The 22,199-nt window shown below is 51.5% G+C and overlaps 3 protein-coding genes across 12 annotated transcripts in view; 2 read left to right on the top strand and 1 right to left on the bottom strand.

Moving 5' to 3' along the window:
• The window catches only part of SART3 (spliceosome associated factor 3, U4/U6 recycling protein), a 17,629-nt gene extending 14,089 nt beyond the window's left edge, over positions 1 to 3,540 (top strand). The window contains exon 20 of the mRNA XM_085555916.1: positions 3,379 to 3,540. Within this exon, the coding sequence (XP_085412042.1) occupies positions 3,379 to 3,427 (49 nt within the window). The 3' untranslated portion in view covers positions 3,428 to 3,540. The remainder of the gene's footprint in view (positions 1 to 3,378) is intronic.
• On the bottom strand, positions 1,302 to 4,099 carry FICD (FIC domain protein adenylyltransferase). Of its 3 annotated transcripts, none has more exons than XM_015878101.3 (3): positions 4,034 to 4,099; positions 3,357 to 3,692; positions 1,302 to 2,556 (listed from the first exon to the last, which is right to left on the bottom strand). In XM_015878101.3, exons 2-3 carry the CDS (start codon positions 3,646 to 3,648, stop codon positions 1,481 to 1,483), a joined length of 1,368 nt encoding a protein of 455 aa, XP_015733587.2. In that variant the 5' UTR covers positions 3,649 to 3,692; positions 4,034 to 4,099; the 3' UTR covers positions 1,302 to 1,480. The 3 variants fall into 3 exon arrangements, with proteins under 3 accessions (XP_015733587.2, XP_015733588.2, XP_085412057.1); XM_015878102.3 differs by having other exon boundaries at positions 4,046 to 4,099; XM_085555931.1 differs by lacking the exons at positions 3,357 to 3,692; positions 4,034 to 4,099 and adding an exon at positions 3,062 to 3,177.
• On the top strand, positions 3,573 to 22,199 carry CMKLR1 (chemerin chemokine-like receptor 1). 8 transcript variants are annotated; one of them, XM_085555933.1, is made up of 7 exons: positions 3,573 to 3,711; positions 12,155 to 12,292; positions 12,439 to 12,850; positions 13,328 to 13,474; positions 17,189 to 17,382; positions 19,203 to 19,399; positions 20,492 to 22,199. In XM_085555933.1, the coding sequence occupies exons 6-7, from the start codon at positions 19,287 to 19,289 to the stop codon at positions 21,627 to 21,629; spliced, it is 1,251 nt and encodes a 416-aa protein (XP_085412059.1). In that variant the 5' UTR covers positions 3,573 to 3,711; positions 12,155 to 12,292; positions 12,439 to 12,850; positions 13,328 to 13,474; positions 17,189 to 17,382; positions 19,203 to 19,286; the 3' UTR covers positions 21,630 to 22,199. The 8 variants fall into 8 exon arrangements, with proteins under 8 accessions (XP_085412059.1, XP_085412060.1, XP_085412061.1 ...); XM_085555934.1 differs by lacking the exon at positions 19,203 to 19,399; XM_085555935.1 differs by lacking the exon at positions 19,203 to 19,399 and having other exon boundaries at positions 20,489 to 22,199.

The following is a 22,199-nucleotide window of genomic DNA, read 5'->3' as shown; positions in this document are numbered from 1 at the left end:
ACTTAATATTAAAATATTTTATTAATCTGTTACTAAAATGAACATATTTTTTTTTCCAGAGCTCTAAAGTGCAGAATACTTTTATACTCACATTGCACTACAAAAATAAGCATGCTTTATAAAAATAGAACACTCGTTCACTTTCCCTGTCAGCAGTAATCAATACATGAGGAGAGGCTGGTGCTACATCTATGGGTAACACCTGGTCTTGTCTATTTGCTGTGTAAAATGTATCCTAACTACCTTGCAGGTAAGAGAGCTCCAGGGGAGAAAAATAGACCTGGGGCAGTACAGGAATCCATTCCTTCTGTGTTTTCTGAACTTGAAGGTGTTGGGATCTGTGATACCTGGAATTATGCACTTATACAACTGGCAGGTGGGGTGTAGGGAGCAGCTCCTCTCAGTGTTAAACTGCAAATGCTTTTACCTTAAAAGCACTTTGAATTGGGCGGCAGCTTCCAGGTGCTATGCAAACTGAGACTGCAGTAGGGAGAGGCCTTGGGTGGTTCTTTATACATTTATCACAGGAATAGCATGACCTGGTAGTTAATAAATCTATTATGAAAAGTTCTCTTGTGTAGATGAAGGAAACTTAAGTTTTTGGCAAACTCACCATATGAATTCTTATCCAAACAGCCCAGCAGATAAAGGTAGTCTTGTGGCTATGCAAAATGACCTTTTCTGCTTGCAGCTTTGCGGAAACAAGCTCTTTTCAGACCCTGAACTGAAAACTGCAGGCAGCTGCAGCTTCCCAGGGGACCTGCCTGCTGAGGGGGGAATCTGAAGCAGGGTCTCAGCACAAAACTGTCCTGGTGAGGACACTGCAATAGCACCTTGCTGTTCCCTGAAGCAAGTCAGAGAGCATTTCTTGCCTTGTACCAGTCACATGGGCTGTAATCATAAACCAAACACTTCCCATTTGTTTCACATACCTTACCCTAGGAAAGGCAACTGAAAGTAAATATGCAAAGTGCTACTGAAAGCAGAAACCAGAGGGGAGAAATGCCACTGCATCCCTGTAGCCTTCTTCCTCATCTTTTCAGGCTGAATGTGTCATAGTGAAGGGGTAATATGAGAGCAACAACTCTCTTAAGGCTTTAGCCCACCTTGCAGCTCCATGACAAGGTAAGACAAGGTTGCTGACTGACCTGGTGTAGGGCTGTGATGGAAGCAGCTTCTCAATTCTTAATTTTATGGAGAAATGACATGATTTCTACTTCAGTTTGTTCAGCCCCTCTGATGTTTTTCCCCACCTCTTACTGTAGCACAGGCAAGTTACAGCACGGAGTCAACATCAGCAGTTTAGCTTGGCATAATGTATATAAATAAATAATATTAATTTAATCAAATGTAAGAGACTTTAAATAAATGAAATGCTTAAGAGTGACACCTCCTGTCAAGTCACTTCCCAGCAGAAATACTGAGCAGCGTGGCTTCCTGTTCACCCATGTATCCCCTGCCTCCTCAACACCCACAGCCTTCAGGTCTTGACAGGGATAGTTTGTTTGCATCCAGAACTGCTGCCATCAGCTTCAGGTAAGCCCACAGAGTACTCCGTGGTAGCAATGAGCAACATGTCCAGCGTTGTCTCAGTACACTTAGCTATAAAGCGTATGAAAGGCCTCACATCACCTTCGTTGGCCACTTCTAAGACATGATAATACTCTGCCCGTTGCTCCTTGCGGATGGTGATGGGTGGGTAGCCTGCCTGCATCAGGATGAGGTTCATTAGCAGACGTGAGGTCCTCCCGTTACCATCTATAAAAGGATGGACGTAAACCAACTTGTAGTGGGCTAACGCAGCAAACTCCACAGGGTGCAAACTCATGGCATCTTCAGAGTTAATCCACTGCACAAACTCCTGCATGTGTTTCCCAACGTCCTGGGGATGTGGGGGTATGTGATGCCCTACAAACACCTGCGTAGTCCTGAACCTCCCTGCCTCCACGGGGTCAGCGTAGCCCAGCACCCTCCGGTGTATCTCCAGGATGTCAGTGATGGTAACGGAGCCTATTCGTGATACCAGTGTGGTATTGACGTATTTCAAAGCTGCATGCATGCCAATCACCTCATTCTGCTCCACTAAACTTTTGCCAGGAACAGCATATCTGGTCTCGATGATGTGTCGTATTTCCGACAGTGTCAGAGTGTTCCCTTCAATAGCAACCGTGTGGTAGATGTGGTGATAGTAGGACTCCTCCATCACTCGGCGCAGGGCAGAATTACCTTTGGGGATCGCCATCACTTTTTTAACCTTGCTGTCAATGATGCTGAAATACCTCTGATCAATTTCTTCAACTAAAGGTAACGTCCGGTCCCGATTGATCAAAGCCTTTTCATTGCAGGGGGAAAGGGTTAATGCTTTGGAGTATAAATAGTCTGCTTGAAGAATGTCTTTTTCCTCTTCAGAAAAAATACCAAATTCATTCAGGGCATCCACGTAATCGGGGTCCATTTTGAGGGCGTAGACAAAGAGTTTGTGCGCTTTTTCTCTCTTTCCTTGGCGCTTCATTTCAAGGGCTTGGTTCAGAGCTGCTTTGGCTTCTAACTTCACTTCTGAAATGCAACAAGAGCAGTTAGATCGCAGGGTTCTACCGACAGCTTATGGAGAATTAACACCGTTCTCTGATATGAAATTAAATCAAGCTTGTCTGTAAGACCTGCAGCAAAGAACTTGTACTGCCACAAGCAAAAGGGCTTTAGGCAGAGCTGCTCCTGCTTTAGGCAGGAGCTGGGGCCAGGCAGGGCCTGCAAGCAGCCAGGATTCTGGCTGGATTCAGTACAGGATTCTGATCCTAGCTTTGGCTACCAGACCAGGCTGCTGTGTGTGGGAAGGCACAGAGTTGAGTACGCTCTGTAGGCTGTATGCCAGCTCCCTTGCTGAGAGCAGACTCCACAGCTGCTAATAGCACAGGTTTTTCATCTTCCCAGCAATAATAACTGTAGTGTGAACAATGATACCCTGCTGGAACCATAAGGATTACTCTAAATATTTTCCAATTGAATGTCCTGTCCATTAAAGCCAGTGACTGCAGCCTGTTGTTTCTAGTGTTCCAGTTACCTCATCACAGCTCACCACCACACAGAGCACCTGGAAGATGACGCAGCACTGCAGAAACACCTGCACAGCACCCAGCCATGGAATGCAGCCCAGCTGCTGCCTGGCAATGGCAAGAGTGACCTCTTGGTAATTTACAGCTCAGAGTGGGGCAGCTAAGAGTTTATTGCCATTGGAGATAGAAGGGGATGCTCAGTGGATGTGGATGCCCTAGACATAAGGGGTTAGAATCATAGCATCATTCAGGACCTCTCAGATCAGAGTCCAGCCGTCACAAAGCAGTGGGGCACACACTCACCTGGGGAGGCTTTGCCTTTCAGCACCAACAGCTCCAGCCCCTGCGAGGTGACGCTCAGCCCGGTGCTTTGACCCGTGTACCTGGTGACACCTGTATAGCCGGTTCCCAGCTTACTCCTCAGGAAGGAGAGCCCCCTGAGCACCGCATGGCACTTCTCCTCCACGGCAGGCAGCGGCAGCAGCAGCAGCAGGAGGGAGCCCAGCAGCAGCACGAGCACAGCCGCCCACCTGACACGAACCCACAGGGCGACCCATTTCAGCTCGGGCTCCGTCGCCATAGACATGAGGTTCATCCTGCTTCCAGTGGGGACGTGAGGGACATCTCCCTTCGTACAGCCTGCAAATAGGGACAGAAGGTAGGTTCTGAAGCCAGAACCCACAGCAAAGGCACCTTCCCTCCCCCTCAGCTTCCCAGTCCTCAGCCTCCCTCAGGCCCCATGTCCCATTAGCCCCAGCCTCCCTCAGGCCCCATGGTCCCATTAGCCCCATGGTCCCATTAGCCCCAGTCTCCCTCAGGCCCCATGTCCCATAGGCCCCATGGTCCCATTAGCCCCAGTCAGCCTCCCCTCAGGCCCCATCCCCCCCAGGCCTCCACCTGCCCTCAGGCCCCCCCACCACGAAGCCTCGTCCCATCCCCATCTCCCCCCATCCCCAGCTCCTGTTTTCCCCCCTTCCCACCTCAGCCCCGACCTCAGCCTCCAGTTGCCGGCTCCATCCCGCTTACCCCGCCCTCCTCATGTCCCCGCCCACCGAGCTCTGCTATTGGACGAGCCTCTCCGTTTCTCGCTTCTCATTGGTGCTCACGGATGTCCTTTCTCCACCTCGTTCCTCCCACTTCCTGCGCACAGCTTCCGGGTAGCGCCACCGCCTACAAGACGGGAAAGGCTCGTGGATGGTGGCGATTGGGTAGGAGTCACGTCAATCTTGAGAGCGCTCCAATGAAAAGCGGGCATTGGACAAGAGGGCGGGACAAATGCTATATAAGAGCTGCGTGGCCCGCCTTACTGTTGCTAGGCAGGGTTTGCTTTTCCTTGCTATCAGGTAGATAGGGCCAGCCCTCGTATCTTAACCCGGCAGCCTTAGAGCTGTTGGGTTGTTGTTGTACACTAATTGCATTGCCATCATCTATGTCAGAGATAGCAAAGGCACAACCCAAAGAACATAGGGTAGGAAAGGGTGAGGATGGGTTAAATGATGGAGCCATAGCCCTGCAGCAAAGGTTTGGCCAATGGAGCATCCTTAAGGCTGTTGCAATGGTTGAGCACAGCCCTATTAAAGCTGATGGGGACCCCAATAACCTGCAGGAGGAGCTGGCACTCCACGAGTTGCTATTGATTGCTCCCATTGTGGGTGCTGGAAGCGATGCTGTGCTGTGATGGGAAATGGCAGCTGAGATAGTTCTTATCACGAACCTTAAGGCTGAATGGGGTGGATGTGGGATCCCTGCAGCCGGTAGGTGGCACTGACTCATTGCACTGCTCAATAGGAAGCCCTTAGCGTTGCAGCTTTGCTCCTGGATGCCGGCACCTGCAGCGTTTAGTCATTAAAATACACGGTGTAAGACTGAGCACAGCTCTTAGCACTGTGTGTTCCACGATAAAACTGCCTCTGTGTGTGTGTGTATAGGGGAAAATTCATTCCTGATGCTGGCAGTGCAGATCTATCTCCATTCACAGCTGTAAGGCTGATCCCTGCAGCAATGCTTCACCTCCCCATTCTCTATTAGGCACTTAGCATGGCTTCCTCCTGCCTTCTTTCCATTGCTGGGTATGAGAGCCGTGGTGCTGGGAGGAATTCCTGGCTGTGGAGGCAGAGCTGCATCTCGGAGTGTGGGATTTGAATCAATGAACAGATGGGCAAAGTAAGAGATGAAATGGCTGGTGGTAAAGCTGTCATATCCCCCCCCCCCCCCCGGGTCAATGCAAGGTTGTTGTGAAAAATGGTTCTGACATTCTCATCTGCACCGCTCACATAGCAGAGAGAAACCACAGCCCAGCTCCAGTGCTATGCAAAGACCAAAGGGGGTTTTAATTAGAAGAGATAGAAGGGTGAGCAGAAAGCTAGAGCAAGAATACTCCTAGCTGCAAACTAAAGACACCGAGCTCAGGGCTGTGAGTGATTTAAGCTTTTAGTGTGAGCAACCAAGGAGCACAAATGCGAGGCTGAATGGAGAGCTGAAAACAAAGCTCTGAGTGCAGGAACAGAGGGCTTTGTTGGAGCTCCTAATGAATAACAGGGAATGAGCTTCTCAGACAGATTGGTTTGCAGCAATGGGAATGAATGGACAAAAGGGAAACTTTCAAAGCAATCTGGCAGCTTGAGCTCAATGGGATTTTGAGCAAAGCCGTGCAGAACAGGGGAGGACCCAAGCGAGGCGATGTGTGGGTATAATGAGAGATAGAATTCAGAGAGAGGAAGGGATAAGGAATCCAGTCTGTGTGGAGGAAAAGCTTTTTTCGTTATTGCTCTTGTGGTCGGTGCAGTTTTCCAATCACCTGGATGTCAGGAAGGGTTTGGGGCACAGAAATCATTATCTAAATGTAGCAGGAATGCTCCTGGTCCTGGAACTGGAGTGCAACCATGCATGTCCTTGAGGCTGGTGATGCCCCTGGGACCCCCAGTCCTCTCTGCCAATGAGGGACCCTCCTGCTATGGCCTGCAGTCCCCAAAACCTGCGGGGTCCCTGCTGCAGGGGGTCAGCAGAGGAGCAAGGTGGGTTCTATGCACTTATTTCCAGCCTGTCCTTGAAGCTGCTGTGGAAACGCTGACTCTAATCAAAGTCCTTTCGGACTTAACTGCCACATAGACTTGACTAATGGTGACTCCACACCAGGCAATCTGGAAATATATTAAACCTGGGAGTTACTGCGGGGGTGATTTGCATGTCAATAACAGAAGGGAAATCGCCTCCCCCTGCCTCCTCTCTGGGCTTTCAGTGCCAGGTACCCCCAGCTCTGGCCATTTAGCTGCTCCCCGCAGGCAGCCGAGCCCTATGGGAATAATGAAGGCTTCTGGGGTGTGCTCAGCTCATTTCTTGCTCTTACTTCTCTGCTCTCTGGCTGAGTGAAGAGCTTGTTCAGCCAGAAATGCACGGGAGCGATGCTGCTTAAGCAGCCCATCACACTGTGCAGAGCTTCACTGATGCCAGATTACTGGGGAGCAAGGAAACCCTAGGTCATGGCATGTGGTTAGATGCATCCTAATGGGGATAAAAGCCACCTCCCGGTCCTTCCCAGCTGCTGCAGGAGCGAGGAGGAACACTGTGTTCCCACAGAACTGCTGGCTGGGGAGTTGTCTGCAGAATACATCATCCCGTAGTTACAACTCCTGCGCTCTCGCAGTCTCCTGGGCTTGTAATGTAGGACAAGGAGGGCTAAAACAGGCAGGAGGGTAGGTGGTTTGGAGGAGTGGATTACAAAAGGAGCTGCTTTCCCTTGTGAGATTGTCAGCTCACCCCCCTGCAAAGGTTGTGACAGCTGTCAGCTCTTGGGGAGGGGGCTCTGCATGGCGAGGCAGTGGCTGGCTGAGCTCAAAGGTGCTTCGTCTGGAAGCAATGCAAAACTCTCCCTGCCTGGGTCTGGAGATGGCAAGATCCTTGTTGCTTTTGCTTTTGGTTGTTGTTTGTTTGTTTGTTTCAGTTGGAGGAACCTTTTGGCAGCAGCAGTGATGTCTAGCTGGAGCCAGCCATCCCTGTCCTGCCTGCTTCATTCTGGGGAACCAGGACCTGAGCCCCACAGCCCTGGGGAGCACAGGGGCAGAAAATGAGAATGGGAAGTCCAGGGACAGCGTGTGCTGCAGAGCAGGGATGTTTTTCCTTAAAGGTGCCTGGAGAGAGATGCTCTGTTACTGTGGCAACCGCAGCAGCTGCAGGGATGCTGGGGAAGCAGCGGCTGTGTGCTGGCAGAGGCTCCTGGGCTGCTCAATACCCTCCTTGTGTCTGGGTGAGGGCTGGGGTCCCCTGTGTGCCACCAGCATGCAGGGCACAGCTTGGCCCTGTGGACAGTGGGGCTCTCCCAGCAGCATTCAAGTCTCCAGGTGTCCTTGTTGTGAATTCAGGAGCTGTGCCCCCCTTTTCTCAGCAGCTGTGCTCAGAAACAAGCGAGGCAGAACTCAGAATAAATGGATTTGCAAAGCAATCCATGCTGTTCTCGGGCCTCGGCACTGCTGAGCTTGGAAATATGGGGAGGGAGCAAGTGTAGTCCGTGTTGTTTTGTCACGCTCTTAATTTTCCTGCATGCTGCTAAATACAATGTCCTCTGAAATTGTTCCGAATTAAAATCCAGCAGCAGTGCAGCCCCTGTTATCCTCAGCACCGTGACTGCACCTTTATCAGGTCCCTCCAGCACTCTGCAGAGAGATCAGGAGTTGTGAAACATTTCGCTTTATGCGGCTGCGTTTAATTACGGGGCAGACGGGGTGGTAAATCTGTGCTTTTATGGCTGCTGAAGTGTTGTCTTCATTTCTGCTTCTTGCCTTGCAGCCTTCCTTGCCTCTGGTGTGCTCCAGCCATGCCTGCTCCCTGCGGCTCACATTGAGCTCCCTGCATGGGTGGGGAGCAGCATTTGGAGGCACTTCTTGTGCTGCATCATTCACGGGTTCCTTCTTGCATGTGTCATGCCCATGACTGGAGCTTGGCCTCTCCTCTGGAGGTCTGGCTGTTTCCTCAGCCCAAATTAACAAGCTCTGGATGCTGCAGAGAGCTGTAATTGCAGCTCGTCTGGGAACGCTTCAGTGCCAGGAGCAAGTCGTAGCCTCATCTTTTTTAGTTACTTCATTTGCAGACGTTTTTATGGAGGATCCTGCTGACATTTGGGTTCTGCGCCTGAGCAGGAGGCCGGGCAGCTCCTGGTTTCCCAGAACTGCTGATGGGATTCTGCAGGAGCCTTTGCTACGTATGTGCTCTTGTTCAGCTATTACGTTTAGTCTCCAATGATTACAGAACTGACAGCTGGTAAAGATTTGCATATGGCATGAAATTAAGTGAGTTCGTTTTAATGTCTAATCTGTGCAAAGATTTGGTTCCAACAAATTTGGTTGTTGGAAGCCTTGCTTTGCCTTATCACTGATGGCACATCTGCTTCACGCGTTGCCCTTTGGTTTCTAAAAGTTGTCTTTCTCTGTATTTCACCAGGGTGAGCAATGGGAGTGGATCTCTGTGATCTTTCCTGCAGACACCCACGGTCAGGGGATGGGGCTGTGAGCACTGATGGAGCTGTGGGTGTCCCTGTGCACTGCAGGCAGTGGGAACACATGGCCTTTGGGGATCACTTCCAACTCAGATGAGTTGGGTCTAGAAGTCTTTGAGGGACATGGTTTGTGGTGTGGTGGGGATGGGTTGGCTGTTGGGTTAGGTGAACTCAGTGCTCTTAATGATTCTATGAGATTCCAAGAGAGTGGGAGCGGGTCTGATGCTTTGTGCAGGGCTGTGGGATCACAAGCATTGTGAATCCAGCAGTGAGAAACAAGTCTGTATGGGAGGTCTGACCTTTCTGAGCATGAAATCCAGGACTGAGAAAGCAAAACCCTCACACTTTGGCAAAGGATGTGAGTTTTCCTCCAGACTGGCTGGAATAGAATTTGGAATTTGAGTCGTTGTTGTTGTTCATTCTTTAAAGTGCCTTCTAATTAAAAGACAAGCCATTTAGAGGCTGAATGAGGAGCCAGGCAGAGCCACGGGGAACCAAAGATCTCATAGGCCCTCATGTCTGGGGCAGAAGAACAAATCCTTGTGGGAGTTGCACTGGGGCTCCAGTGTGGTCACGCACACCTCTGCTTTATGGTGTTTACCCCAAAGATTCCACCATAAATGAGTCTCCTGGCTCAGGCTCATCCAGAGAAATCAATTCAATTAAAAAGCATTGGGTAGGAGTGCAGTACAGGGGTGAAAGGCTGTGGCATCCCACTGACTGTACACCCATACAGAGGGCTGTACATCCCACTGACTGCAGGCCCTGAGCTTTCCCTTCTCCAAAACCAAACCCCTTTGCCTGCTCCCCATTTGTCTGCAGCGTGCTTCTCATCCAGGTGCTTGCATAAATCCAGACCTGAGGCCGGGATGTTCTGCGAAACCACCACTCTGAATGCAGCATCACCACCCCTTGGGCTCCCCAGGGACCAGACTGCAGCTCTAAATTGAGCTGATGGAAACTCAGAGGGGGGGATAAGGGGGGGGAGTGGATGAGCCCTGGTGCGTCCCTTATTGCTGTAAAATTTGCTGTGTTCTTGTAAATTGCATTTTGGCCAGGGCTCATACAAGGAGTGCTGCTAAATATAAATGGGAGGCCATTGTTCTTCCTCGTGAGCATAGCTCTCATTTTTCTCTAATTCTCTGGCAGAGAAATTCAAATCCTGGGGGTGGTTTTATGGTAGGGAGAGAAGATGCTCTTCCCCCCTCCTCTCTCAGCAGTCATTTTACAGACCTAGAGATAACCAAATGATCCCAGTGGGGCCACTGATGGTGGGCAGGGACTCAAATTTCCCCACTGCAGCACTCAGCTTTATTCTCAGTCCCTCCTGGCACAGTGGTGCCCTCAGCCCAAAGGCCAGTGGTGCTTCAGGATGGCTTCGTTTGATTCCAGCCTAGTTTGATGCCAACTTAATTTGGCTTTGGCTTGATTTGGTGCCAACTTAATTTGGGGCCAGCTGCTTGGCTGTATTAATGGGGCAATGCTGAATCTGTACACCTCTCTCCCTTCCACCCATCCATGCAGGCATCTCCCCACTCCGTTGCCTTCCCCTTGGTGTTATACTGAGGTCCAGGGGAAGTATACTGAGGGGGGGGAAGTAAAATTCTCCCTCTGATCTGAGCCAATAGCTCTTTTATTTTATTTTCCCTCTCTCTTTTTCCCCTTAGTTCTGAACTTTGCTGTGCAGAGGCAGCTCAGCTGTGGACAATTCCTGCTCTGCCTCAACAGCAGCTGCGAATCCTCCTGCAAAAAGGGGAAGGGGAACTAAGCTGGTGCTGAATAGAGACTCAGCTGGGGGGTGAGGACAGGGAGAGGAGATGTGGGGCTGTCTGGGGCATGGTCTGAGCCCCAGATGAGGCCCAGGAAGAAGATGCTGCTGGAGATGAGGCCCAAAGGATGAGGAGCTCTTCAGATTAAAGGGTTTGTCAATTTCTACTGAGACAAAAGCCTTGAGGCTGCCATTAATTAACAAATTAGCTCATCAAGACTGTCCCTAATATGTCAAATAAAAAGCTGTCCTATTCATTAAGCAAGAGCACGGGTTCTAATTTGCCTGCCAAAGTGGCACATTCAATAGATAAGAGGCTCATTTAAACAGATAGTTCTGAAAGTTTCCCTTTTCCTCCTCGCATCCCTCTGCACTTTGCTCCTTGCATCCCCTGCATTTTGCTCTTGTTTGGGGCTGAGGAAGCTGCAAGCAATGAGTTTTGCCCATGCACCATTTAGTAAATAAAACCCTGGAGTCCATTTGCATGAGGACGTGTCTCATATGAAGAAAAGAATGGAGCAAAATAGGAAGTGCGGCAGTTATGGATGTGATCTATGATGCAATTTGGATTCAGGAGAAGGCAATCTGAAATCTGATTGCGTTTCCTTCTCTTTTTATGGCATGAGCACAGCTAGGGGTGAAAAGAATGATGCAGTCATGGCTCCAGGCTGGGCACAGCCCTGAGCTGCACCGTGGCTTTGTGGCACTGAGGGTGCCTGGGGTGCCACCATCCCCTTTGTCCCACAGTTGCACTCAATGGGGCATAAAATCTCTATGCCAGAGCCACGAATCTCTGAAATTCACTTGGATCTGAGGCCGCTCCCCCTGACCGTGTGTTGTTGTTGCTTTTGCTGGATTATTAATAATCTTTTGGTGTAAAATGATGGCATTATACAATTTCATTATGTCTCCTTGTCACAGGACATAAAGCAGAGGCAAAGCTGATTCAATTAATGGGGATGGAATTGCCGGCCCCTGCAGCAAAGGCTGCTTCTAACTGCTGGGCTCACACTGATCCTGTTGGAAAGGGATTGAATGGGAGCTGGGACTTGGGTTTGTGTATCCCACCTTGTCCTGTGCTGCTGCAGAGATGGGGCCAGTTCATGGGGCCACCTCCATTCCCTTGCCCCCTGCCAGCAGATCCCACTTCCACTGCAACAAGAGCTGGGGAAATGGGAAGCATTCTCCCCCTGTTCTAGGCACACAGCTGCCGGGAACTGGTCCCCATTGATCCCTGGTGCCAATTCTGCCATGGAGCTTATGGAGACTTTGTGGCAAACAGGTGATCACAGAACCACAGAATGGTTTGAGTTGGAAGGGACCCCCAAAGCCATCTGCTCCCACTGCCTGCAGTGCTCAGGGACACCCACAGCTCCATCAGTGCTCACAGCCCCATCCCCTGACCATGGGTGTCTGCAGGGATGGGGCACCTCCAGCTCTCTGTCAGTGGATGATGGTGGTGATGCTGTAGCCAGGCTCTCTCCCGGGTGCTCTTACTGCTGGGTAATGAGGCAGAGATTTACAGCTGCATGCAGGAGAGGCGAGGGGCTGCGCTCCCTCCAAAGTCCCCCATGGGTTAGATTAGGCTGTCTGCAAGGAAACTTAATTGATTCTTTAGGTTAAAGACTTTTCATCTGCGCAGACAATCCGAAGCATTAATTCTGTATAATGTGACACGGAACATTTGCGTGCAGCTCTCTGGCACAGCTTTTGCTCCCTGTGCTCCCTTTTGGGTTCTGATTTGTTTTCTTTCCAAGGCAAATTCTAGATCTGGCTTCCATCAACAGCACTAATTAATCCCTTTCTAAATATTCCAATGTTTATTATTTTATAAATAATTTCCAGGAGCAGGCTCATGGCTTCAGGGTCATACTGTACCAAGATCTACACCCAGAGCTTGGGGCAGAAATGAGACCAAAAATGACCTGGCATTGGGACTTCCCAAAGTAAAACTACAGCTGTACCACTTCCCAGCAACTGATGGTAGGAAATGGGATGGGAATGGGTTGGGTTGGATTGAGGTGGGGATGAGATGGGGGTGGGATAAGGTGGGATAGGACAAAATAGGATGAGATGACTCTGAAACCATCTAATGATTTCCTAAAACTGATCTCACTGTGTCCCCGCAGGGAACTGCCACCATTTACCCCATTCTATTCTATCACCTTGATGGGAAAGGCATCAAACAATTTTCCTTTCTTAACAAAATCCAACCAGAGCTGACCTCGGTCACTAGCTCACTTTCTGCTGCAAGCAGCTTCTTCTTGGGCTGTAAAAAGGAAAGTTTGAAGTGAAATTTAAGGAACCCACATGCAGACATTCATGTTTTTAATTCACTCTGCCTTCTCCTGAATGTGGGTATGTAGGCATTGGGTGTTTCCCCATGGGATAATGCCAATGATGGGCTGATGACAACCATGGACACCACCTGTAGGTATCAGGAAGACACACCTCTACTGAAGCCTTACTCTGAGCTGTCAATTAAAGCACATGGAAGAGGGATAGTTGAAGCTAAATCCTGCTCAGCTGCAACCTGATGAGGTCAGTTATTTCCTTGGAAGGTCCCAACTGTTGCTCATTAATCTCACAGCCCATTAAAGGGGAGAACATGCTCCCTCCCAGTGGGATTGGCCTAAATCAGGTGAGAGGGATTTTGGCTTAATATATTCTGTGAAACCAAGCTGGAAGGGAGCAGCATAGAAGATCTGGGACTCTGTTTTAATGGCTCTGGGTGAGTGGCAAAGCTGTGAGCCTGGGTAGAGAATGGGAAAGAGTGGATCAGGCTGGATGACCTCCTAAAGTGGCAGGTGATGAATGGTATCGAGCAGTGTGTGTCAGGACTATGGGTGAGCAGGGCTCAGGATGCTTCATCCTTTGCTGCTTGTCTGGGCTGAAGCACCCTGCAGTTCTTACTGAAGCTTAATGAGCCTCAGGAGAAAAAGTGCTGCATGTAGGAGCCTGGTTATGCTTCTCATCCTTGATTCTAGAGGCATTTATTCTCTCTCCTGTGGCTTTTAGTGCTCCAGAAGTTCTTTTGGTAAGAGAGTGGGGGCTGCGCTTCTGCAGGATTCAAATCCTCAGTGGGGATCTGGTGTAAGGAGCTGTCTTTGCTTGTACATCCCTGATGCTGGTGTCCTGTCCATCACCTGCAGGAGGGATTTGAAGGTAAGGAACAAAGGTAATGTAGAAAAGGATGCCCTGTGTTGGGGCTTAAAAGGAAAACGAACTGCCCATGTCCTTTAATCCCTCATCTCTGTGCTGGGAGCTGTAAATGGCTCTTGACACAGACATGGAGCTGCCAATGAATCGCTTGGTGTGGGCGCATCCATCACTGCTGTGTGATTCCCCTGTGACAGCCCTATGGAGCATCTACAGCATCAGTGGGGTTTGGATGCCAAAAGGTGACCTCTGGCAGCATGCATTGCTCTCCTGCATCTGCTGCTCGTGCTTCTGAGCACCCCCAGTGCCCAGCAGGATGACTGGGCTGCAAAGGGAGCTGCATGGCCTTGTGCAGGTATAGTAAAGATCCTTCTTTTACATGGTGTAGTCTGAAGGAGGGTTTCCAAATCACTGGGCTGTGGGTAAATGCATGAAGGTTTAGCTTTGTAGGGCTCACTTGTGCCTTCATCATCACCTCTTTTCCTGAGCTGGGCTAATTAATCACCCAGTGGGTAATTAACTAATTGCACCCAGCCAGTGCTGAGGGGAAGGAGTGGGTGGTGTTGAGGTTAAAGGAATATCTCAGGATCATAGGGATATAGGATACCATCCTCACCGCAGCAGTGGGGCACAATGAATGGGGGCTGAGCTGGGGTGTGATGAATGGGGGTTGCAATGGATGGAGCATGGTGCCTCCTGCAGCTCAACTTGCAGCAGTGTGGGGCAGTCAGTGAGCACATCTATGCCTTCCTGCAGCCCTGCTGGGCTCTGTGCTGCTATTTATAAGCTGTGAGTTGCACAAGCCTGGGTCTGTTTTTTCCGTGATGGTACCAAATCAGTGAAACATGGAAAGCGGAGCCGTCTCTTTGACATCCTGTATGTGGGCTTCTTTATTTTTGCAATGAGCTTTCGTTTCCACTCGGATGGGATGCGGGGCAGGGCGTGTTGTCACAGCAGGTCATGGAGGGAGTGATGAGCAACACGCAGCCCGTGTGGGAAACACAGGGAGAGGTGGGGGGTGTCTGCTCTGCCTTCTCTTTCCTATTACTGTGACAGCTGCTGGGGTGAATCAGGCTGGTTCCCACCATCTGGGAGGTGCTGAGGGGTTCCCAAGGCTCTGTGGCACTGCAGTGTTCCTGGGAGGGGAAAACCCAAACTGCAGAGCTGACACTTGGGGTGTGCGTTATGCCATGTCAGTGTGGTTTTTACCTTCACGTTTTGCTAAGCACAGGGATAAGGGTGTGTGAGAGCAACCCCATCCTGCATCCTTCTCTATAGATGCACTGGAAAGGACCTGGGGATGGGCAGATCCCAGCAGGGCACATTGCTGAGCTCCTGCACCAAAGTCTGCATGGGATAAAGGTGTGCTGTGGGCTGGCCATTGTCTTCCATGGGCACACTGCTCCTGAAACGCATCCCCAGTGTGGTCTGATAAGCCAAGTGCTTTTGGGGGAGCTGTGGCTGCTCGATGAAAGATCTGCTGTTCGTGAATTCAGAGATGTGGAGCTGCTGGGTGTGCGAGGAGAGCATCCATTTCCTTGATGCTGGGTATCCCCATGGGGAGGGTCAGGGAGCTGCTGCTGGTTTGTCCATAAGGTGTCATTATTGTGCGTGTAAAAAGTGGGGTCGTTTCCCAAACCTGCTGCACACCCGTGGCTGTGCTGTGCACATGGAGCCCAATACAAGGGGTCGAGTGCCGCGGGGGCTGCAGGGCAGGAAGAGGGATCTGCTCGGTGCCACATCAAGAGCGGGGTGATTGGAACCTCCTGCTCTGCGGGGGTGGATACGGAGCTGCTCAGTCCTCATTGAGAACGGGACAGCCCCGGAAAACAGCCTGGCTGGGATCGGGGCTGGGCTGGCCACGAGCAGGTGGAGCCCGTTCTGTTTGCTTTGCAGCCCCCGTGAAAGGCACGTAGGGCTGGACGTGCTATAGGTGAGCCTGGGGGTGCTGCTTGGGAATGGCTGAACCCCAGTAGTAATAAAAACCATGGGAGAACCCAGACCCAAATGCGGCAGCAGCGTTTGGGAGCCAGATTTCACCAAGGGAAGTGACTCAACGTCTTGGAAGGAGCTGGGGGTGGTGGGAGGACAAGGGGGTGGAAGGGGGGTAGGAGGGGTGCACGGAGTGGGCTGGGGGCAGCTGGCAGCCACCTGGCCCTGTGGTGTCCCCCTAGTGTTGCCCAGCATTGCCCCCACAGCCCTATAGGTCCCCGGCTGGGGGCCAGGAAAGGCGGCCCCATGGGAAGCGGCACACCGCAGGATCTCCGCCAGCTTTCCCACCCTCTCCCAGCTGTTGCTCGCGGAGCCAAAACCACCCTGAGGATGCTGCTGCTGTTCCTTCCCCCTCCCCTTCTCCTTAAAAGCTGCCTGTGCCCTACGCCGCTGCCTGCAGCATCCTCACCGGACTCAGCTCTTCTTCCTTGCTGCCTTCATCCCAGAGCACAGAGGGCTCTGGCAGAACTCCAGGTATTGGGTACTGGGAATGGAGGGGGAAGAGAGGAGCATTCATGCTGAGCTGACTCTTAGGGACCCCATGCAGAACTGCTGCCCACTGACCATAGCAGCAGTGGTGGCAGAGGTCCCACTGATGTGTGAGCATCGGCACTGGGTGGTGTTGGAGGAGTCCCCAAGGAGGTGGAAGTGGAATGTCTGGCTATGGGAGGGGTTAGGGTGAGTCCCACTGGCAGAGCAATGGGGAGTGGGGCAGCACCAGGCTGTGCAACCCCCTGCATTGCGACGAGACCATCTTTCACTTTAAAAATATATACTTTAAGCACTTTTGGGAGCTGCTGCGTTGGGACTGCATTGTCCAAATGCATTAGGGTGACAAAAGGGTTGTGCTCTGCTGGGCTTTGTACCACTGTTTTCACCCCATGCTCAGGTCCCCTCCTGCCTCCAGTACAGCAGTGTGATGGTCATGAGCTGCTTGTATTGGCAAATCCCCATGTGTGGGTGTTGGGGGGGGGGATCATGAGGCCTCCTGGGGACTCTTTTCTCTTCTCCTTTCTCCAATCTGAGAGCATCAGCAACTTTTCTCCTGATTCAGCCCCAGGACAGCAGTTTTGTAACCCAGCACTATGCAAAGTGGGGATCGCAGCTGGGGCCGATTCCTCTTTCACAGCTCCTGGGGTGGGACCGATGTCACCACCTGTGTGTTGCATGTCCCTTGGAGGTGTCACTTCTCATTGGGCTTTACTGATGCCACATGATGGGGGTTGTGGTGGTTTTCCACTTTCACAGCCTTTTCTGGGTGGCTCCATGTGCCCCCCATGTTAGTGATGCTATTGGGGAACTCAGCAATGGTTGGGCAAGCCTCAATTTTTATCAAGCACGGTGACCACCACCTCCACTTTTGTCCCCATATGATCCAGAACAGGGACACGCTGCTGGATCCATCCCCACCTTTGTGTGTGAGTCACAGCTGAACCAACAGCTGGGAGCAATGAGGTGGGAATGCATTCCCTTCCACCATGCCCCTGGGAACACTGGGGACAGCATATGCCTGGCTTTACACCAGCGTGGAATGCTGAGCTCCAAAGAGTTTGGGGCTGAGTCTGAGTGCTATGGGATATGCACGGCACAAGGACCTGCCTTGTCCCCTTTCTGCACAGAGCCCAAAATCAGGGTCCCCCCCCACATCCTGCCGTGCAGCATCGCTTCCTCCTTCCCAGGCACGGGCCAAGCTGATGCTGGTTGTACTCATTTGTGTTTGTGCCACAGGCTGTGGTTTTGCTCGTCCTCCCATCAGCGATGCGTGTACATCCTCTGTGGGATGAGAGAGCTCAGCAATAGCCACGGCCACTGGTGGAGAAGTGACTGAACTCTGCGGCAGCCAACATGATCCTAACAGGGTGACAGCAGTGGGGATGGAATCTCTGCATGCACTGAAGTGCCAGGAGTTACCCAGCTGAGAGGTAAATGCCTCCGGGTTTTGGTGTCCATGGGGTTGTGCCTGGGTCAGAGCAGAGCACTATTTGGGGCTCAGGGAAGGGTTGGCTGTAGCCAGCAGGAATTCTTTGCTTTCCCCATGGGGATTCAGCCAGCTGAGGGTTTTCTCCTCCCTGCTATTACAAAGTGGGTTTGGGGCTTGGGTTGATGATGGTGGTGACCTACAGGGCTGTGTATTAGGACCCTGTGGGTCACCACTACTCTCATTTGCTTGGAGTTTCTTTTGCTTGCCACCAAAGTTCCCCCATGCCCTAGTACAATCACGTCCCTCTGTCCGGCAGCAGCAGGCACATATCAATTTCCTTCTCTTAGTTTCCTTCCTCATTACCCCCTCTAAACTCTGCTGAGAGCGGCTCTACAGGTGTCACATGAACCTTCCCATGATGTCCCCAACCACACGCTGGCTTTGTCCCCAAGCAGCCATGGTGACACCCTCAGATGGGGTGCAGATCCTCCTGGTTTGCCTTGAAGACGGTTCCCACCATGGGGTGGTTGTGTTTCCAGCCATGCCATGCATCTGGCTTGCTGGCACTGTGCCGTGCAGCTGGCTCCCTGCAACGTGCAGGGAATTGGGATACATCCCCAGGAGAGATGCTCATCACACAGCGCTCACTGCAGCTCTCAACCCTTGGCCCATACCCAATAACAGGTGGTGTGGGGCTGGTGATTTTCTCTGTGCTTAACCTGGGGATCAGCATCATGTTTTGAGGTCTCATACTATTTCTGGGCAGAGCGGAGTGTGCAGGCTGTGACCCCCACACTGCTGTGTCCCTGCACTGCTTCTATGGACCGTCCCGTCCCAACCAGACGTGTACAGTGCTGCCCAGAAAAACACTGACTCATGCTGTTATTCTGTCCCACCCTGGGCACAGCCGGCTTTTTAAGGCTGCCTTTTCCAGTTATTCCTTTTTTATCTGCCTGTTCATAACTCAGCCTCTCTCGGGGTCCTGGCACTCAAGCATCGTGGATGCAGGTAGGACTCTCTGCCTCGGTTTCCCCTCTAGGAACAGGCTTTGCCTCCTCCCTCTGCTGATGGGGCTGCAGATTGTGGGGCTGTTCGTAGGGATTTGCAGGTGCCTGAGTTTGGGAGGTGGGGGGTGCAGAGGGGTGGCAGCAGCGTGGGGCTCCCCACAAGCTGTTCTTCCCTATGGCATCACCATGCATCCAAGAGGGGGCAACTTTAAGAGGTCAAAAATGCCCTTTTGAAATGCCAGGAAAGTTTTTCTACATACATGTAACCTAAAAATAGGGCTCGGGTGTGCATTTCCCAGCAGGGTCCTCTGGGCATTTAGCAGCAGTGAGATCTGAGCTCTTGTTATGGGCATTTTGATGGTGCCCAACTTGCACTCAGGACTGGGAACATCACACTGGGATGTCACTGCTGTGGTGGCTGCAAGCTGAAATAAGTGAGAACTGGAGCTGGTCATCATCCATTCCCATCCCATTCCCATCCCCTTCCCCTCCGTTCCCACACCCCCATACTGGGCTGGGAGGAAACTTGGGACTTGGGGCTTTGGTGTAGGGCAGCCACAAGGGGACATAGAATCACTGCTTCACCTCACAGCTTGGGTGAGCATGGGAGTCTGGCTCCTGTGGGGGTATGAGGATGTCCTGTGCTCAGTGGGGACGTGGACGCACAAGGAAGGAGATGCTGTTTCCTAAGCATCCCTGTGGCTCAGTGCAGGGATAAGGCAGACCAACGTATTATTTCTTCCTCTGGCTGCACTCCCCTGTTTCCCCACTCACATCCGTCCTCCCAGCTGCGGAAGCCTTTTTTTTTGCCTAGAAAAGCTGCATTTGAAGGTTTTTTGCTGTTCTCTCCGCTTCCTGTTGCCGTCCCAAGAACAACAGCCCTGACCTCATCCTGGCGATGTGCGGGGCCGCCCTGGGCTCAGCCCTATGGGGGTCCCCAGCTGAGCACAGCTGCATGAATCACAGCTTTTTGGATTATTTGGGGCAGTTCCTGCGCTCATTTTTATGGAGGTAGGAGGACAGAGATGAATAGAGAACAGCGCGTAACGTGGTTTTGGCTCATGCTAAGCATTTTGCAGCCCAGAAGGAACATTGAAACATGATGATGTGTGGATTTGGTTTGTTGATTGTTGTTGTTGCTGCCGTTTTACTTTTTCAGATATGCTTTATGGGATTTTTGCTACAGGGAGGAGAAATAGAGTTGGGGTTTCTCCAAGCCCAGGTTGGTAGGAATGGGGCCAGGTGCCGAGCTTTGCTTCTGGGAAGGTGAAGCCATGCACTAAGGGTGTGCAGGAGCAGGGCCAGCTCATGGCTGTAAATAGTGGCTTGTCCCATGGGCACCTCTCCTGGGGCTCCAGGAGGGGACTGGGATGCACTGTGTATGGGGGGGTGCACTAAGCATCCTTTTGGCTTTGAAATCTATGGCATGGATGGAACCCCCACCAGCTGCTTGCTCAGAGATTAGCCCACCTTCCTCAAACCTCTGTGTCCTGATGGGAGTGTCACTGAGGGCAGGAAAGGGCAGAGAGTGGTGGGGCTCCTTGGGAAGGAACTTGAGGAAAAGCCCATGGAGAAACAATAGCTTATTGTGTAAACACATGGGGGCTCGGGAGCGGTGCTGGCAGGAGGACGATGTTCAGCAGTGCACAGCCTGGTTGGGTTTGAGGTGTAGAGCCCCAGAGCTGTTAGCAGGGAGCAGTGGGATGTGCTTAATGGGGGCTCAGAGTGGCTGGCAGAGCCCAGCTTTGGATAATAGCACTTAGTGCTCACAGTTAGCATTTTGCTCAGTGCTTTGGAGAAAGAAAGAGAAAAACTGTAATACTTTGCAGTTTGGAAAATCTCAGAGCTGTTAATAAGCCTAATACTGATTGTTTCCTTGGAATTAAGTAGGCAATAGACCTGTTTTGGGGAGTAAGGCTGCAACCACATTCTGGTGAGCACAACCAGGATGAGCTCAGCAGCTCCCAGAGCTGGTGCTGCTCCTGATCAGGGCATAAACATTCCAGATGAGCCCCAGTAGTGGAACTGGACCCAAGGGATCCCCCAGCATCCCCATGGCCATTCTAGCCATGCCTCTGATCTAACACTGTGTTTGCTTAGCAGGGCATTGCCATCTGGAGAGTCCGGGACTGACCAGGCGCTGGTTTATGCACTAACCATGGCGTTTTCCAATTCATCTGACTACTCTGATGACTCTGATATCTATGACTACTTGGATTACACCTACGAAGAGCCAGGCAGCGTGTGGACAGGCCCTTCCTATGACCCAAAGGACATTGCAAGGATCCTCTCTGTTGTCATCTACAGCGTGTCCTGCGTGCTGGGCATCCTGGGGAATGGCCTTGTCATAGCCATCATCACTCTGAAGATGAAGAAGTCAGTCAATGCCATTTGGTTCCTCAACCTGGCCGTCGCTGACTTCCTCTTCAACATCTTCCTTCCCATAAACATTGCGTACACGGCCATGCGCTACAACTGGATCTTTGGGACCGTCATGTGCAAGCTGAACTCCTTCCTCCTCATCCTCAACATGTACACCAGTGTCTTTCTGCTCACCACCATCAGCTTTGATCGCTACGTGTCGGTGGTTTTCCCCGTCTGGTCTCAAAACCATCGGTCCACCAACCTGGCATGTATGGTTTGCCTGATCATTTGGATGGTTGGTATCATCATGAGCTGCCCTTCTCTCGTCTTCCGAGATACAGCACAAGCCCGCAACTCTATCATTTGTTTCAGCAACTTCTCCCTGTCCAGAAATAGGTCTTACCAAGCACTGGCATTAGTGAGACACCGAACGGTGAACATCACCAGGCTCTTTGCTGGATTCCTCTTGCCCATCTCTATCATCACCTTCTGCTACATCTCCATTGCCTTCAGCCTGCGGCGAAACCGCCTTGCCAAGTCCAAGAAGCCCTTCAAGATCATTGTCACCATCATCGTCACCTTCTTTCTGTGCTGGAGCCCCTACCACCTGCTGAACATCCTGGAAACAGAGCCCGACCTGATCCCACGCTCTGTGTTTGAGATTGGCATCCCCATCACCACGGCACTCGCTGCCTCCAACAGCTGCATGAACCCCGTCCTCTATGTCTTCATGGGCCAGGACTTCAAGAAGTTCAAGGTGACCATCCTTTCCAGGCTGGTGAATGCACTCAGCGAGGAGACAGGCCACTCCAGCATCGTGCACAGAAGCTTCTCCAAGATGTCTTCAATGACAGAAAAGGAGACAACTGTCCTCTAAGCCTGGATGCTCATGGGTTGGCTGCAGTCCTCCAGGTCCACCCATGTCTAGCACCATGATGGAATGGGCATGGTCTCACACAAACAGTGCGTACTTGGACTAATTGCATTGCAGGTGTGTGGCCTGTGCTCCTTGGCCAAGGCACTCCTTTATTTTCTAGAGACAGCTGCAACTTGGAAGAGACATCAGCATCAGTTTGTGCTACCTAGAGGTGCCCATGAATGGACAGCCTGACCCATCTGGAGGTGACAAGGGCTGGGTTATGGGGTGCACTGTGAGGACAGCATGTGCTGGACAGTCTTTTGTTTGTCTGTTTTGCTTTATCACAAAAGCAGTGAGGTAAAACAGGTGATTTTTCTTGTTATTGGATGTGCCTGAGGGGGCACCTTGGCTTTCTGGATGGGTGAGTGCCACCCACTGTGGCAATACAGTGACACTGTGCCCTATGTATGCATATAGCCACTTACTTTAAGTCCTGACATATATTGGTACTAGAGCTATGTTTCTGACTGTGATGTGAGTACTGTGTACCCAGCAGAGAATGCTGCAGTAAACACAATGCTCACCCAA

The sequence above is a fragment of the Coturnix japonica genome, chromosome 9 (assembly GCF_054131305.1).
Source record: "Coturnix japonica strain WE chromosome 9, WE-NBRP24, whole genome shotgun sequence".
Classification (NCBI taxonomy): Eukaryota; Metazoa; Chordata; class Aves; order Galliformes; family Phasianidae; genus Coturnix; species Coturnix japonica.
Note: the sequence above shows the minus strand (reverse complement) of the source record. Positions and strands in the feature narration are given on the sequence as shown.